General features: G+C 32.9%; 1 protein-coding gene across 1 annotated transcript; it reads left to right on the plus strand.

The window, feature by feature from the left end:
• Positions 1-10,669: 10,669 nt before the first annotated feature.
• LOC107962964 (transcription factor VOZ1-like) lies at positions 10,670-15,081 on the plus strand. Its single transcript, XM_016899549.2, is given in 5 exon segments — positions 10,670-10,917; positions 11,356-11,620; positions 11,836-11,984; positions 13,761-14,283; positions 14,418-15,081. Coding segments are annotated over 4 exon segments (1,383 nt in total). The 5' UTR covers positions 10,670-10,917; positions 11,356-11,391; the 3' UTR covers positions 14,900-15,081.
• The last annotated feature ends 3,651 nt before the right edge of the window (positions 15,082-18,732 follow it).

Consider the following 18,732-nt stretch of genomic DNA (forward strand, 5'->3'; position numbering starts at 1 on the left):
ATAAATTTTGAGTAATAGGGACTAAATTGAGAGAATTTTGAAACTAGGGTTTATGGTGAAATTTGAAAGTTGAAATTAGTCTAAAGTGGGATTTGAATGAAAATATGAAATTAGTTTTAAATAAAATAAAGTTAGTTTTGATTAGGGACTAAATTGAAATGAGAGCAAAAGTTGAATAACAACTGAAATATTTAATGTGAAATTGTGTGTATTGATGATTTTAAATTGTTTTAATTTCCATAGCTAACGTCGTGCCTGAGACCTCAGCTAAGAAAGGAAAGGAAAAAGTTGACAAGGAGGAACTCGAGAAATTATAGTTTGTATTTCTATAATCCGAACTTAATAATTAATTGTTGAATTTATTATTTAATATGTATGGTAAGTAGATTCAGGTAAGCAATTGATATTGTGATATTGAATTGAATAGAATTGATTTATGAGCATATGTGATTATTTAAATTGAAATAAATATTGGTTAAAATTGAAAAGTGAATTGAAACCCTATTAACTGTATTGGGCTGAGTCAGATATAGTTGGCATGTCATAAGATTGAAAGTGTTCAGGGATACTTCGACCATGAGTCGATGAGACACTGGGTGTCACACAATTACTTCGGATAAATTCAATGAGGTACTAGGTACCAACTTACTTTGGCATGGCCGATGAGACACTGGGTGTCAACTTATTTCTTCGAATTATCCAATGAGGCAATGGGTGCCATACTGGTCTGTTTTGGTTGGATCCGTGTATCCACCAAAGTCCGAGTCCTGTTAATAGGGGTAAATAAATGAATTGGCAATATGAATGATATTGGATGATTTTGAACATGAATCGGATTAGGATATTGAATTGAGTTATGAAATTGAAATCTATGAACCAATGGGTTCATGAAATGGTTATTGATATAGTGAAATGATATATGTATCCTATTGAGAAAAGTTATTTGAATATCAATTATGAGATTGAAATAGTAAGAGATGAGAATTGAAAGTGTTATGAAAGATGTGTTATGAAATTGATTATTTGTTCGAATGATTTTTGTTATGTGTGTTTAGATATATAAATATTGTAATTTCTTGTTTAATAAGTAGTCGGATTATAGAAATACTACTGAGTTTATACTCAGCGTACGATTTGTTTCCGTGCACAGGTTAGGTTAAAGTCAGATTGTTGAATCAGCATCCGAAGCCATTCCCAAACTCAAAGTGGTAAAGTATATTTCTTTTTGGTAATGGCATGTACCTAGGACGTTTTATATTGGTTATTTTGGAATGGTGAATGTAAAATATGTTATAAGACACTATTGGTTACTTATATATAAGTTTATATGATATGTTAAGAGTACAAAATAGTTTATTTTGGTATGAAATTAGATTTGGTTTGAATGAAGTTAAATGAATTGATTTGGAAATTATATTTGAAATATCTATGAAAATACATTGATAAGGTTATTAGGTTGAATGTTTGACATGATTTAGATGAATTTGAATGTGTTTTGGATTGGTTGAATGATTGATAATTGAATTGCTTGGTGCTCAAGGTTTACAAGGTTGGTATACTTGATGTGTAAGGCTCTTTTTGAGTCCACACGCCTGGCACACGGGCGTGTGACCAGACAATGTGAGACACACGGATATCACATGGGCGTGTGGTTTTCCCATGTGTCCCCTGCAACTTTTAATTTTCAAAACAGGATGCTCAGGTATTACCACACAGGCAGAGACACAAGCGTGTGTCTCAGTTGTGTGAGGAACACAGCCTACCACACGAGCGTCTGACTTGGTTGTGTGAGTAAGTTAGAGAGTTACAAGGGGTAGGACACGGCTTAAAGCACAGGCATGTCATAAGGTCACACAGGCATGTCCCTTGGCCACACGAGTGTGTGAGCCCTGTACTTGGGAAAAATTTTGAAATTTCATGAAAAATTTTCTAGACTTCCGATTAAGTCCCGATTTGTTTCTAACACGTGAATTGGGCCTTAAGGGCTCAATAAAGGGACATTATGATTAAATTATGATGTGTATGTTAAATTATTATGTGATTGTTCGTATTTGTTCTGAAATATTCAGTAATACCTCATAACCCTGTTTCAGCAACAGATAAGGGTTTGGGGGTGTTACACTAGAAGGACCTTCAGTTAGTCAATTAGGAAAGAATTGGTACATTAAGAGTATGGTAGGTAGCGTGTAAGTGTAAGCCGAAACTGAAATAGTATCCACCCAATACAGAAGTAAGTGGTTCAGAAGGATAATGTCAACTGAAAAATAGATAGGATTTTTCCTATGCAATTCATCACCTTTTTACTTAAATTCGTTGTTAAAACTAAGTAATTGTTTAATAAATTAATGAAATATGTGAAAAAAATGAAAATGGGACATAGAAAATATTAAAATGTAATTTTATGCTTTATTATATAGTTTTCATGCATAAAATGGCTTATTTTATATTTATTTCAACATATTATATTTCTAAGATATAAAATGGGCCATGCATGATTAAATTAAATAATAAAATGTAAAATTATATTTAATAATTCATTTTAAAATATTTCATTAATAATTTGGGTTTTAATTATTTATTTATTTTATTCTTGGGTCCTTTAATTTATTGATTTATTTTAGACAGGTCTGATAACCATCCAAATTGAAGACCAAGTCAACCCAATTTCGGCTACACATGGTTGTCCACATAAATCGCTTTTTGGTTTAATTATACAAGGTCCTTGCTATGTTGAAGAAATTAGAGATTTGCCTGAAGATTTACATTTGACCAGGTATCAGTCCTGAGTTGTTATGGCATTTAAATTGCTTAAAAATCAAGAAAAATTCAACTCAAAATCCACTAAGCATGGATGGCCACTCATTGGAAAAGCTTGAAGAGACTAAACCTCTCTATTTTTAACAAACTACCCTCCTCTCTTCACTTATAAATAAGACCTCGTTTGATCCCTCATAAATCATCCCTCATCCCTCATCATTCTCTCTTCTCTCTCAATTCTCTTTAGCATTTTCCATTCCCCAGGCCTAGCACCATCTCTTCATAGAGATTTTAGCAATTAAGTCTCTTAAAGAGCCCTTGGTCGGCCACCTTGGAGAGCCATCAGCAAAGGAGCAAAGCAAAGAAGCGAAGAAGCCTAGTTAGTCAGAGTCTTGGGTGACAACCACTTTGATTTAGGTTTAATCTTTCCTTTCTTTAATTTAATCTAAAAATGTTTGTTATGTGTTCTTTGTTCTTGTTTACAACAATGTTAGCTTAATTTTATTTAAGCTAGGATGATTGCTTTGATTAAATAATATTTATTTTATCCATGCTTATAATGTTTGTGTAACACCCCTAACCCGTAACCGACATCGGATTAGGGTTACTAGGCATCACCAGACAGACAGAACATTTTGGACCAATTTAGAATCACAAGTATTATTTAACATCATTTCATAAGCAATCATCTCTAAATACGGTCTACGAGACCTAAAACAAATGTTTAAGAACGGTTAGAGCTAAATCGAACACATTCATAAAATTTAGAACATAGAAAATTTTTCCAATTCTGTTGAGGTCACATGCCCGTGCGTCCAGGCCGTGTGCCTCACACGGGCATCAGACACACCCATGTGAGCTAGCCATGCCAAATCAGGGTAACCATACTGACTTTCACCCACAGCCATTAGACACGCCCGTGTGCTATGGACGTGTGATACTTAGCTAGCTACTGACTTTAGCCCACGGCCATATGACACACCCGTGTCCCCTGACCGTGTGGCACCATGCAGGCTTGATTTAAGCCAATTTGCCACCCCTTTTAGAGGTCATCCTTACAAGCCATATTAAACAACATTCATACAACAATTTTCAACCAAATCCATGCTCAAAACATGCTTCATTATAACAAAAACATATTAGCTCGTAAAACACTACAACCATACATCATTTGGAACCATCAACCAAATACTAAAACTATATACAACATTTCATTTGCTAGCCAACTCTCATGGCATAATATATACACATCAAAACTTAATACATAGACCTTCTAGCCTATACATGCCATACTTTAAAATATGTACACTTGTAAAAGTACCAAAATGAGTTCGATAGTGTGTGACGACCCTTAACTATCCCCGAGCCTTCAGTAGCTACAATAACTGTAAAACATACAGTAATCACACAGAATAAGCTACAAAGAGCTTAGTAAGCCAAATACAATTGGTCTAACTACTAAAACATATAAGTATAATTTAACCATAAAGATTCATAACCATTTCATAGAATAATTCATACTTAACCATGCACCTTTGTTTGCATATATGTCATGCTTCATTTCCAATTCTATACATATTTCAAAGAGACAGAGTTTTTCATACTTGGAAATTTAGTACGATACGAACGTACCTGCATAGGTTATACATTTCATATACCCATATTTCGTACGTTATCATCATACGATTCAGAAACGATACAGATGCTCATAATCAAGTATAATGTCGACATCCTGGACGTGGTCTTACATGTAATTCGATATCGATGCCTCTGTCCCAGACAAGGTCTTACATAAATCAAATACGATGTCGATGTCCCAGACATGGTCTTATACGTAAATATCAATTGAGGCCTGTGTCCCAGACACGGTCTTACACGATATCTCAGATAGATGTCAACTTTTCTTGGAAGCATACAGAGCTTTTCAGATATTAACATATTATCATACTTTACTCCAAAGATATTCATCAGACACTCAAGGCCATCCTATACAGATTACAGTTTATATGTGCAGAATTTATTTCAATTAACACGTAATTGTAATCTGACTTACCTCGTACGAATTTCAGACGGAACGAGTTGACTATTCAACTATTTTGGACTTCCCTCGATCTAAGTCCAATTTTCTTTGTTCTTGATCTAATACAATACAAATTCAACCATTCAATCATTCGTTTCATTCAAAATAATCCATATACACACATTTGGGCACGTTGCATTTTAACCCTTACATTTTCACACTTTGACAATTTAGTCCATTTTTCACAAAATCACAAATATGCAAAATTCACCAAGACTATAGGTTGGCCGAATATACATAGCTTCCATACAAGCCCAAATAACATATTAATTCAAAATTTAGTCCTTCAAAACCTCATTTTCACAATTTAGACCAAATAACTCTATTCCATCAAAAATTCAAGAACAAAGTATGATAATCTCACGTATATCTTTCATAATCCATATAAAAACATCACAAAGCTCATATAATCATCAATGGAACATTTCATAATCTTCAACAAAAACAGAAATTCAGACATGGGTTTTGAAGAACACGAAGCAACGATAATAGAAACGTAGAAATTATCAAAAACTGAGTTAAAACCGTACCTTAATTAAGCAATCAAAGTGCCAAAACCTAAAATGGCTTTCTTCTTTTTCTTTTTCTTTGATTTTCGGCTATATGCATGATAATATGGCCAATTTCATGTTTTCATTTTATTATAATATACATTAATATGCATTTTACCATTTTAACCTTATTAAAATAATATTTTCAACATATAATGGATGTCCAACAATGTCCACTACCATTTAAAATGGTTTATTTGACATGCAAGGACATTACTTTAAAAGCCAAGGCCAATTAGGTGCTTTAACATTTAGCACTCAACTTTTACACTTTACGCGATTTAATCCTTTTTTTCAAAATTAAGCACAAAAACAGACAAATTAAATTACAGAAATTTCACAGATGTAAATTCACATATCACAGACACAGAAAATAATATTAAATTTTTTTTTTATTTTTTTGGACTCGGATTTGTGGTCTCGAAACCACTATTCCGACTAGGGTCAAAACTGGACTATTACAGTTTGTGCCTCAATCGATCATGTTTTCAATTAAAATCAAATCTGTATTTCGTTCATACATGATTGAAATGCACCTGAATTAGCTGAGCAATCCTAAGCAGGCGACGGCTAAGGGATGCATAATTGAAATGTGCATGCTCAATTTAGATCCTAATCCGGTTAAATTGCAGGTTGCATAACAACTCTAACCAAGCTCTGTTATCTGCATAGTTTTTAGATTTGTGTGATTAAACTGTTTCAAACCTAACACATCCCTGTTACCTCACACGAATGCTAAGAAACCCTCAGTAAATAAGGATCAATAAAATGCATTTTTGCTAAGTAAAGGATTTCAAAAGGACCAAATGTGGTTTCCAAACTCATGAAAGATCGAGTTGCCATGGAATGTTTTTTCAAATGCTATTAAGCATGTTGATAATAAATTGAGTTTAATTAAAGTAATTGTTCTAGTTTATTTATGTTATAATTGTTGCAAATTGTGTTTAATTTTGCTAAAATCTATTTCATTCATATAGTTTTCATACTTATGATAAATTGCATTAGGGATCATTGCATTTAGTTTAATATATTTTAATCATCACTTCTCAACCATATTGTGTTTTTATTTACCAAATTGTTAAGGGTAATTTTACAATCAAGTGATTTAACACAAATACAATCCCTGTGAAGACGATAACTTGATACTTACTTATTACTTGATAACGACTGTGTACACTTGCACAAACCTACACGTTACAGATAGCTGGCGCACAAACGTACTTCCAATATTATAAAGTATTCGCCAAAGCATTTTGTAATAAAGCTCTCTAAGTTCTCTTGATCTTACAATGATGTTGTTATAGGTGTTTAGTAAGAGAATGCACCAGGAGGGACAACGCCAACAGTACGCCTAAGTAGCGGCGAAGAGGGTTATTATGCATACAGTGGAAAAGTAGTGTACTATAGTATTCTTCCCTAAGAGTCAGTCTTGAGTAAATGTTTGTAATTTAATGAATTGTATTCAGTTTGATGTAATATTTTATTCCTAAATTATCATGTATTTCTTTGATGTTGAGTCTTTAAATGAAATAATAACTAAAATGTTTTAAATGAGGCATGTCTGTCAATTGTTTGTTATTTTGTTAAGTATTTTATGTTGTAACACCTGAGATTCAGACTCGGTGAGTTGGGTTGGGTTGAGGGTGTTACACTAAATATAGACTTGGTATATAAGTATGGTTACTTATTTTAGAGCTAAAATAAGATTGAGATAGTTACTTAATTGTCATGTAATGATATGTTATCATTTAGTACATTGTAAAATTGATGATATATCAAAGCTCACCTTGTTGTTGTTGTATTGTGATATGTTAGGCAAACTTGGTCATGTGTAATAGTTTATTATGTATAATGGTTGATTGAGGTAAGTTTATTGTTTAAATATATATGAACTTACTAAGTATACGTAATGCTTACACTATTATTTTCCTTTTTTCTGTAGATTTTGATTTGTGGAACACATTGATCAAATCCTCAAGGAGCTTACACTATCCATCTCCTGATTCAGTAGACTTTTGATCGTTTGAACTCAATTATGTGTGGCATGCACTTAGGAGTGCCAAGTTATTTATAATATTAAGCATGTTTTGAGACATAGTTGAATATGAACTCTTATGGTAATGACAATTTGCTCATATTCATGGATTGGAAATCAAAGTGAGTACGGTATGAATGGTATAAGTAGCTTGTCTGGCTTGTAATGGTTCATATGTACAAGTATTGGTGCTAATATGGCATATTGGTTAGATGTTCAGGAAGATGATGTATGATATGTTTTGGCATGGTTTTGGGATGTTTTGAACAGGTTTAAATGTTGCTAATTGCACTTTTTTTACTACCTTTAAGAGTTGGTTCAAAACAAACACCAAATGGCCTATTTTTGCACCAAATAGTTTCATTATCCCAACATCAATCTCCCCTCATTGCAACATTGGCCGACAATTTATGTCTTCCCGACGTTAAGTGGTCTGACGTCATGATGTGACAGACTGTTTGGTGACATCTCGACATGGAGGAAGTCATATCACAATATCGTTCTAAAATTTTGAATTCTTTATAATTTTATCCTTGCTCGATCTTGGGTCAACTTTAGAGCTTACTATGCCCATATAAGACTCGAGAAAAATTTTAAATTATATTGAATGATCGATATGATTGAATTATCAAACTTTTGTCTCAAGTTATCCGTTAAATGTCTGTAGTTGTTCCATTTTGTATTGTAGCACTCTGTAGCTTAGTCTTGACAATCGGTTTGGCGAGAGATGTTACACAACTATTTGAAATTGATCATTTAAGTCAACCCTCTATTAACTTGCTAATATACTTTGATACATGCCATTAAGTCATGATTCCAAATATATTTTTATAAGGTACACCATTAGTCATCTAAATATTAGTAAATTTTTGTTTCGGTCACTCAATGACAAAAGTTTACAAAATAATTACTAATGGGCCAAAGACATGGCAAATTAACTCATAGGCTTTATAGCTAAATCGGTCCCTAAACTATAACTAAAATATTAAATTGGTACTTTTAGATTTTTTTAATAGTAAATAAAAAAAATAAAATTACTAGAAATTTCTATAAAAGAAGGCTGAAAGTTCATAATTTAGTTTTTTATTTATTTATAGAAGTATTTTTAAAATCTTACAATCATGCAAAAAAAATATTATAATAAAAATTCATCAAATTCTAAAAGGTTCTTTTTTTTAAAAAATGCTTGAAATTACATTGGTCGGTTGCATGACTTTTCACTATATGGTCATTTCTTTGGTTTCATTTGATGATGAACAAAGTAGATCCAAGTTTGTTAGTTAGTTTTGTTTTGCTCTTTTTTGTTGTTGTTGATGGTACTCATTTTGAAAGTAAGTTAAAGATGATGAACATGATTGGATCACAATTTTTCTTTTTTGCTTGATGGATAATTCAATTTATGCCATATCTTTACAGTTTTATATCATGTTATTATTACTATCATGTTAAATACGTTTGAGAACTCGCCTAGATTTAGAAGAATATCTTTGAAGAAGGAATGCATAATGTTAGAATGCCAAAAACACTATTTGGCCAATTAAATCAAAAACTTGCGATGTTCACAAGGATTACGAGAAACAAAATTCAAATATATATGCTATATATGCCTAGTTTAATAACCTTTATTTATCTCTAAAGAAGTTTTAAGATTTATATTTACTTATAATAAACTGATTTTATATAATTCATTATACTTTATCATGATAAAAATTTTCGAGAATAATTCTCAATAAATTAGACAACAATCTTACTTTGATAAATCTCATTTATTTGTCATAACATGGCTAGAGTTTAAAAACTAAAATCATTAAACAAAATATAAAAAATGTGAAAGTGTGAATAGAAACTATAATAATGTAAATTGAAAAAACAAAAAAAAAATCAGAAAATTAGCAGTTGAAACAAGGATTTGATTTGAAAAAATATAGAACCCAATTTTAATTCAATTTTAAATAGGTAAATAACCAAATTATAAGTAACGATGGGTATAGTTTATTTCGTTATTTAAACTGCTAATTTGAAGAGATAGATCAATCTTTCACAAATATCCTTGATGGTAATTTTCTTCATTTAATAGAAACCCAATCATGTTCTAATCGTCTGTTGATTAACTTTTCTCGCGTTAAGGCGTAAGTATGCAGGGTGAATAAAACTCAATTCGATTTAAAAAAATCAAAAAAAAATTTAAATTTCGAGTTAAACGAATCGAGTTATTTGAGTTATTCGAGTCAACTCGAATTTTTTTTTCGAATTTCGAGTTTGAATCAAGTTGAATTTTTGAATTCGAATAACTCGAATAATTCGAATATCAAACTATAATATTTTACATTTTTACTCCAAACTCCCAAATTTTTTTATTTTTCCCTTAAAACTTTTACTCCTTCCCACTTTCCCCCTAAAACTTTTACTCCCCTTCCATCCCAACCCCCAATCTATCCAAAATCCATTTCCCACCAAAATTTTGCTCTCTCATTTACTTTTTTTCAAAATTTTACTTCCAAAAACCCTCAAAACTTTTTATTTTCCCCTCCAATTTTTACTCCCTCCCACTTTCCCCCTAAAATTTTTATATTATTTATATTATTTAATTGTTTAGTCATATTGAATATTTATATTAAAATTGAATTATTAATTTTGCCACTAAATATTCATGTTAAAATTTTATATTGGCATCAATTTCACATTTTATCTTTAAAATAACTTTTATTAAAAAATCACATTTTTATATTTAATATATTTTTTAATTCCAAAATACATAGTGACAAGAATCTGAAGATATTTGAAACAACTAAGCAAGCAAAGAAGCTAACCCGTATATAAAAGATTAATAAATAATTATGAGGTGATGAAAGTTAATAAAAATTTTGATTAAGGTGGATAAATTTTATTACGATGGATGACAGTGGTTACAAGGACTCAAAATTATTTTTTAAAATTTAACTCGAACAAATATATTTGATTTGATTCGATTCGAATTCCATCTCACTCAACTCGATTCAAAAAAATTTCAAATCAAATTAGAATGATAAAATATGATTCGTAAACTCGATTAACTCAAAATTTTTTCATTCGATTTGATTCGATTCGATTTGATCGAACGCTCACGCTCAATATATAGTACTTTTTTTTAAAAAAAATTCTAAGACAAATGCTTTCTATTCAATCCCCATTTGATAAAAATGAATTAATTCTACCCAAAAGAATAAAAATGAAATAAAAAGAACCTTCCTGTTGAGGATTTGGAAATAAATTTTTAGAAAAAACCAAATATGAAAAGAAAAAAAAAGCATAGGCAAGGAGCATCTTTTTGTTTTAGTAATTTTATTAGGCTGAATGAATAGTGAACTGTTTTGTTTCATCGAATATTTATTGTTCTCTCTTTATTGCAATTTCCCAGAACTTCCTTTTTCTTCATTTCTCTCAATCTACTTTTGTCTCCATACAAAGTTAAGAGGCCCCTGAGCATTTGATTCCTTCACGTTTAGCTTTCTAAGGTAACTCTTTCCATCTAATTTTATTCTACAATTTGTCTTTGATCCCATGCTGTCTTATTTTAATCTCAGTTTCTGTGTATTTTAGAAACTGGGTTGCTTTTCTTTTTACATATGGCTCAGATTTTATGGGTTTTTTTTTATATAATCATTTTCTAACTTTCCATGCTTATGGGACTTTAGTTTATATCGTTTGATGTAAATTTATGACTAATAATATTTTATAGTTTGGTTTCCTTTTAATGGGAGTTATCTGTGGCAATCACAGCTTGTTTGATTCCAAAGGGAGGAATCTAACTACTTTTTTTTTTTTTTTAGCCTTGTGATTACTGGAAACTGATATCTAGTTATAAATTTCTTGAAATAAGACTAGTGATTGTTGGATTCGATTTCAGTCTGGATTGGATCTTAAATTGTCTTTTATTGCTTTTTTTATTGCAGGGTTTTGGTGGGAGTTGTTAAGGGTTGTTTATTCTAATGGGGAAAGGTTCAAAAAACAACTGCAAGTCAGCATCCCACAAGCTCTTCAAGGACAAGGCAAAGAACCGGGTGGATGATCTTCAGGGGATGTTCTTGGATCTGCAGTTTGCGAGGAAGGAGAGCCGTGGCATTGATGTTGCAGTCCTTGAGGAGCAACTCCATCAGATGCTCCGTGAATGGAAAGCTGAGCTCAATGAACCTTCTCCAGCTTCTTCATTGCAACAAGTTAGGACTGCATTCATTGGTTTAATTTGAATTAAATGTATAAATTTATGTCAGTATGAGTTTGTGTGAATTGTGGTTTGTATATTGTTAGAAGGATTTGGTTTGGCTCTTAGAAAAGGTAACTAAGATCAATTCTTTTGAATTATGATCTCAAGGGGTGAAAATACTTTCCGAAATGTGTGGTCCTGAATTGGTGATCCTCTGATGATTTACAAGGTGGGAGTCTTGGTTCATTTTCATCGGACATTTGTCGCCTGTTGCAGCTTTGCGAGGAGGAAGATGATGCAACTAGCATATTAGTTGTGCCAAAGCCTGAGCCTAATGATCAAAGCCTGCAAGTAGGAGATATTGCTGCCTCCCAAGAGGTGATTTCTCTTTTTCATTGGATTCTTCCCCCCCCCCCCCGGCTCTCTCCCCTTTGGGGAATTTGCATGATGGTTGACTGAAAACAAGGTTATTTAGTATGCTTAGATCTACTTGAGCTTCAAGTTAAGTTGCCAAGGGCTGAAATTTCTTTATTGTTGGAAGGCATTTGGTTACCTCTTCTGTAGACAAAGGATTTGGCGCTGTATGGTTTTATATCATATGTTCAAAATTCGTTTTGAGTTTCTTGAACATGGCAAATGAGAGAAACAATGAAATTTTATGTTGTTCAATGATCGTCTCTAATTTGTTTTTCTCCTTAGAATGATTTTGCAGAATAGAGTAGGCTACTAAAATACGCTTGCTGTCCTAATAGGGTTGTCATAAATAATGTCATTGGTTTCCTTAATAATAGCTAGGTGTTGCTGTGAAAAATTGAGGAGGATGTATGATATATAAATTTTTTGTTGAAACATTTTCAAATATTTATAGTGTTTCAATAACTATAAATGAAATTGTGTAATTAATTAAAAGTTAAATAATTATGTGTCTTTTTAAAAAAAATATATTATTAAGAAAAGATAACTATTGAAAGATGTCTCTATGAAAGGAGATAAAAATTCCTGTTAATAGAAATGAGATTTCGTTTGAAAATCACACTAACAAGTTCTAATATTCTTTCTATCCTTCCTCCATTCTTTTAATATTATTAGATTAGTTTATAAAGAATTACTGCAGAAATTCTTTGTAGAAATATAAATTGATTAATGCTTAGTGGACTATTCTCGTTAGTGCAAAACACAAATAGTCATTTGTTTCATTGTATCCTTCAGGTTAATTTGTTTGAAACTCTTTTGCACACTGAATATATGGGGATGAATATAACTTTAAAGATAGTGACTTGATACACGCCTTGGAGCCTTGTCTTTTTTGTTCATTTTCTGCTCAAATTCCGTTCCTGTGTTTGAGATTTGCCTCACCGGAGATTTGTCCTAATATAATTAACCAGCAGGATACATGATATTTTATTAGAGCGTTAAATATGTTTCATTGATTGCACACTCGATGAATAGGAACACAGGTATAGCGAGTGGATTTCATTTTTAAGTTATCTTCACACAGCACCAATAATCTCTTCTAATGAACATTTCTACCCTGTAATCTTCTTGTTAACATTTAGTTTTTAATTTATATCAATGTAATTGAGGTAAATTATTTTTCCTTTAGAATTGCCACTGATCTAATTGAGCCAATTTAGATGTTGATAGTATAGTTGGTTACTTTATAGATGCCTATCAAGTGGATTGCTTTACTGCCATCTTACTTTATGGGGATTAAATGATAAGACTGAGCTCGCTTGTTAGTCACATGGAGTGGGGGTTTGCAGTTTGGAATTATCATATGTGCAAATAAGGGGGACCAAGCTATAGGGCCTGAGTGGGGTGACCTAGAATGTGCTTCAGGGCTGCTTTCTCAGGTAGAGTTGGCAAGTTTCAGAAGTCGATGAAAATTTTCCCTAATTTTATTTGTATGCTTTCCTCATATTAAGCTTTATTCGTACTTTAAAAACTAGATCTTGATTTGAGCTTACTGGGGCTTTAGCCTACCTTGTCTTGTTTGTACTTTTGCATTAAATTGTTATCTTTTCTAGATCAGAAGTTTATCTCCTTTGGTTTTTTATTAATTATATTTAATGTATGAGTTCCTATTTTTCTTTGGCATGTTATCATGTTGAGAAAGGCATTCACTTGCAAGATTTAATCAATATGTTTTTACAGCGTTACGCTGTGAATCAAGGGCAACATGAGTGTGGCTTTCCATTAGTTGATCAATGCAAAGAGTCACCTTCACAAGTGTGTACCATGTCAATTAACAGCTTGGAAGGGGCAATTTAATCGGAGTACCATTAGTTTGATTTGGATCAGGATTTTGAGCATTTCTACACTGGTTATAACGATACAGAGTTCTATAGGGAGGATGATGCCATGCCTCGTACTTATAGCTATCTACCAAGTAAATGCCCATCGCCATCCGCATTCTTAGGTCCAAAGTGTGCACTTTGGGATTGTCCAAGACCTACTCAAAGGTTGGGTGGGTGTCTGGACTATTGTAGTAGCTTTCATGCTGCTTTAGCAATGAATGAAGGGCCTCCTGGAATGGGCCCGGTTCTACGACCTGCTGGCATTGGTCTCAAGGATGGTCTGCTCTTTGCTGCTCTCAGTGCTAAGACACAAGGGAAAGATGTGGGTATACCAGAATGTCAAGGAGCTGCTACTGCAAAGTCTCTATGGAATGCTCTTGGTATGTCTTATCAGCAATGCTTTACTCGGTTCGATCGACAACTTTTATGAGAGGCAAGAGAATATATTCTCTAAGCATACACTATGTTCTTTATGACTTTGGTTAAATTAATTAATTTTTTGCTGTGATTGCAGAGCTCTTTGACCTTTTGGTTCTTGATGGTGAATTAATTAGGGAGTGGCTCTTTTTCGATAAGCCTCGAAGAGCATTTGAAAGTGGTAACAGAAAGCAGAGGTCTTTGCCGGATTACAATGGGCGTGGCTGGCACGAGTCGAGAAAGCAAGTCATGAATGAATTCGGAGGATTGAAGAGATCATACTATATGGATCCACAACCACTTAACCATTTTGAGTGGCACCTTTACGAATACGAGATCAATAAATGTGATGCTTGTGCCTTGTATCGGTTGGAATTGAAGCTTGTTGATGGAAAGAAAAGTGCAAAGGGAAAACCAGTGAATGATACAGTTTCCTATCAGCATAAACATATGGGAAGGCTCTCTGACGGGTTCTCTTCTGAAAAGAAGTGTTGTTTCAAAGGAAGGACAAAGGTTAATGCTAAGATTGGTGTTGGGAATTTTTTTTCCCACTGTAAATGCAGTGGTACCAATGAGTGAGAAGTTCGAGTACGGCCTGAGTGTGCAGTATAACTATGTGGGCAGCTATTATCTAACATAATATAAGGAATGCGGATTTGTATACGTCTGTTGAAGCATTTACAGTCATAGAAGGGATGGAGATTATGCATTTTTAGTACTCTTTTTCTAGTTGATTATCAGAAAACCAAATTATGCACTTATTTTTGGTGACCGTAAATTTGTACAGTTAATTTGCACTTCAAAACAAGTAGCCCGTAGATCATCTCTCACATGCCATATTAGACAATCCAACCTTTGGAAGAAGGTTACTAGCAGCAGAAATAACTGTTTTTACATCAGTGCATTATTATACCTATTGTGTAACATCCTTTACCTGTTCTGACGCCGGAACATGGTACAAGGCATTACTAGACTTAACCGTTCACAACATGCAAAAATCAGGCTACAAAATTTCTTTTAAGTCAAAACTTTTTATACACATGCATAATGTCCCATACACGGGTCTACGAAGCCCTAAACATGCATTGAAAGTAGTTAGAGATTAAACCGAGAACCTTAGAAAGTTTTAGGAAAACTTAGAAAATTTCTTTCCATCAAACATGATCACACGCCCGTGTGCCTTTGGCACACCCGTGTCCTCAGGCCATGTAACTCTCTGTTTATGACATCAGCATGCAAATCGTACCACACGGTCGGGCCACACGCCCGTGTCTTCAGGCCGTGTCCCTCACACGGTTGAGACGCACGATCGTGTCTCAACCTGTGTATTAGGCTATTTTCCAAGCCTTCATGTTACCCATAAGCCCTTACAACCTTATACATATTAAAACCACAAATCATGGCATCATTTTAGTGGTTGAACACTTTTTATTAAGACATGTTCATAACATTAACGTGTCTTCTTACATGTAATGCATCTACTCATGCAATACCAATTGTAGATTCCTTAATTCACATTCATAAGATTTGTTATTTTGATGATCACTTTTATCATTATATTATGGTTACCAACTTATCCATCAAGTACTCATGTTCAACCATTATCACATTGTTATTATAACGTGCAATTACTATATGGCTATGACCACCTCAATTGGTCATAGAGCATACATTCAACACACATGTCATATTACCAACCATGCATGGCAAACAAACATAATCACATCATAAACATTAGACATGACAAGAATAACTAGGTTTACAAGCCATAATCAATATGAGCCACATCTCATGGCCATATACATATAACTCAATATAAGCCAATACATTTGGCCAAAGCATAATAACACATGTCAATAAACTAGATCCCTATACATGCCACTCACTTAAAATTTTTATTATATGCATCATTAATCCAAAGGTAGTGACTTGATAGTGTGATGCTGCCTCTGACGATCTCCAACCCCGAACTAACCTAACAAGCTAAAAGAAATGGAAAGGAGGGAGTAAGCTTCACGCTTAGTAAGTCCATATGAAAATAATAAGTGATTTATCAATATGCTTCCACCAATTCTTACAACATGATCTTAAGGTAATACTATCATAATTGCATTTTTTCCTATGTTCAGGTCAAATTGTTTTCTCAAGTCACAGTTACTAAATTATTTATACCTGGAGTTACGGAACTCCAAATTAAAATCTGCTAATTTTTGCAGAAACTAGACTCACATATATTCTTACCATAAAATTTTCAAAATTTTTAGTTTAGCCAATTAGTACAGTTTATTCTTCAAAGTCACCCATGTTCTGCTGTTTAACAGCTTCAACCTTTCTTTACTAAAAAATAATTATCTCCTCACACAGGATTCGAATGATATTACTGTTTGTTTCTTTTGAAAATAAACTCATTAAGGATTCTAATCATATAAATTTTAATCCATAATTATTTTTTACAATTTTTAATGATTTTCCCAAATCAGGACAGGGGATTTTGAAATTATTCTGACTCTGCCTCACAACAATTTAAATATTTCATAATATGAAACTTTTTTCTTACACTGTTTCTTCTATGTGAAACTAGACTCATTAAAATGTAATTTCATATTTTATTTAGCCTCTAACTCAATTTCCACAATTTTTGGTGGATTTTCAAAGTTAGGCTACAACTGTTGTCCAAAACTGTTTTAGTGTAAATTGATGATACTAAGTTTATCACACATTATTAATTCATTTTCACCACATTGGTAAAGATACATATTTATACATCATAAGAATAGACCTATAATCACAAGGTCATCACAAATCATTCTCATAGGCGTAAATTACCTATTTACATCTTCACCAAATGTGCATCATAAACCGAAATATTTCTCATGAGCTTGGCATACATACATGTTTTACTCAACATGCTCATATTCATTCCTTACTAATCATACAACATGAATTGAATTCACACCTCATCAATTTCATGTAAGTACCTGTACCACTCACAACTTAGCCATAAGCTTTATCATTTCGACTTAAACCTTAAATTTCCCGTTGAACCATTTGGAATACCACAGGATAATCACTAAGCCTCAAACATAGGGTACGATACCGATCCCATGTTCCAAATATGGTCTTACACTGGCTCACACATCTAAGTTGATGCCATGTCCTAGACAAGTCTTAAACTGACTTCCATATATCGAGGCTGATGCCATGTCCCAGATAGGTCTTACACTGGCTCTCATCTATCAGTGTCGATGCCATGTCTTAGACAAGTCTTACACTGACACATGTCAAGCCGATGCCATGTCCCAGACAGGTCTTACACTGGCTTGCGTATCTCGAGGCCGATGTATGTCCCAGACATGTCTTACACTAGCTTTCGTCTTAATGCCGATGCATGTCCTAGACATGTCTTACACTGGCTTTCGTCTCAATGCCAATGCATGTCCCAGACATGTCTTACACTAGCACACATATCACCCAAATGTTATGGCATGATTATCCAATCTATTCCTAAGGTTCAACTGGGAGTTTATTATGATAAGTCTCACCATACCATTACTCATAGATGCATTCAAGCCTTATATGCGAAATCAAACATTCAATGCATAATAACAATAAAGTTGTAATATTTACACACAACTTACTTGTTTCAATGGAATGTCATATTCCATCAAATTTCTAATGTAGTCAATCATCACAAAAATGTTATTAACATTTGACATCACTTTCTCATACATAACCCCATCAACATATAATTAAATACAATCATAGCAAAATAGATTTCAAGTATATTAACAATAACATGGATAACATGTTTATTTAGTCACACGGACTTACCTCGAATGCAATTTCGGCTAATTACTCTATTTTAGTCCATAACCTCGTACTTTTCGATTTAAACTCAAATCTCGATTTTCTTGATCTAACATAATAAAATTCACTCATTTAATCATTACATTAATTAAAATATTCTATAATTCATAATTTTGCAAAATGACCATTTTGCCCTTAGACTTTACAAAAATTACGATTTTGACCTTAGGCTCGTAAATCAATTTTTATCGAATTTCCTCCTTTACCAAGCCTAGCCGAATTCTTTTTATAACTATAGCAACTCACAATTTCAATTATTTCATACATTTACAACTTATTTTACAACTTTACAAAATATCCCTTTTTAGGTGTTTTCATGCAAACTTCTTTCACAAAAGTTGTTTGTTACACAACCATGACTCATTTTCTTCCATAAAAATTCAGTAAACAATATGAGTTTTCACATGGCAAAACCCTAGACTCTCAACCATTTTGAAAAATAGTCCTCTCATTAGCTAGCTTATGCTACAAGGGTCCCCAAAGTACAAAAATCATCAGGAAAAGCCATCATAATCACTTACTTGTAAGGGATATAAGTTGCTGAT

This window comes from Gossypium hirsutum, chromosome A06, assembly GCF_007990345.1.
Source record: "Gossypium hirsutum isolate 1008001.06 chromosome A06, Gossypium_hirsutum_v2.1, whole genome shotgun sequence".
In the NCBI taxonomy this organism is placed as follows: domain Eukaryota; kingdom Viridiplantae; phylum Streptophyta; class Magnoliopsida; order Malvales; family Malvaceae; genus Gossypium; species Gossypium hirsutum.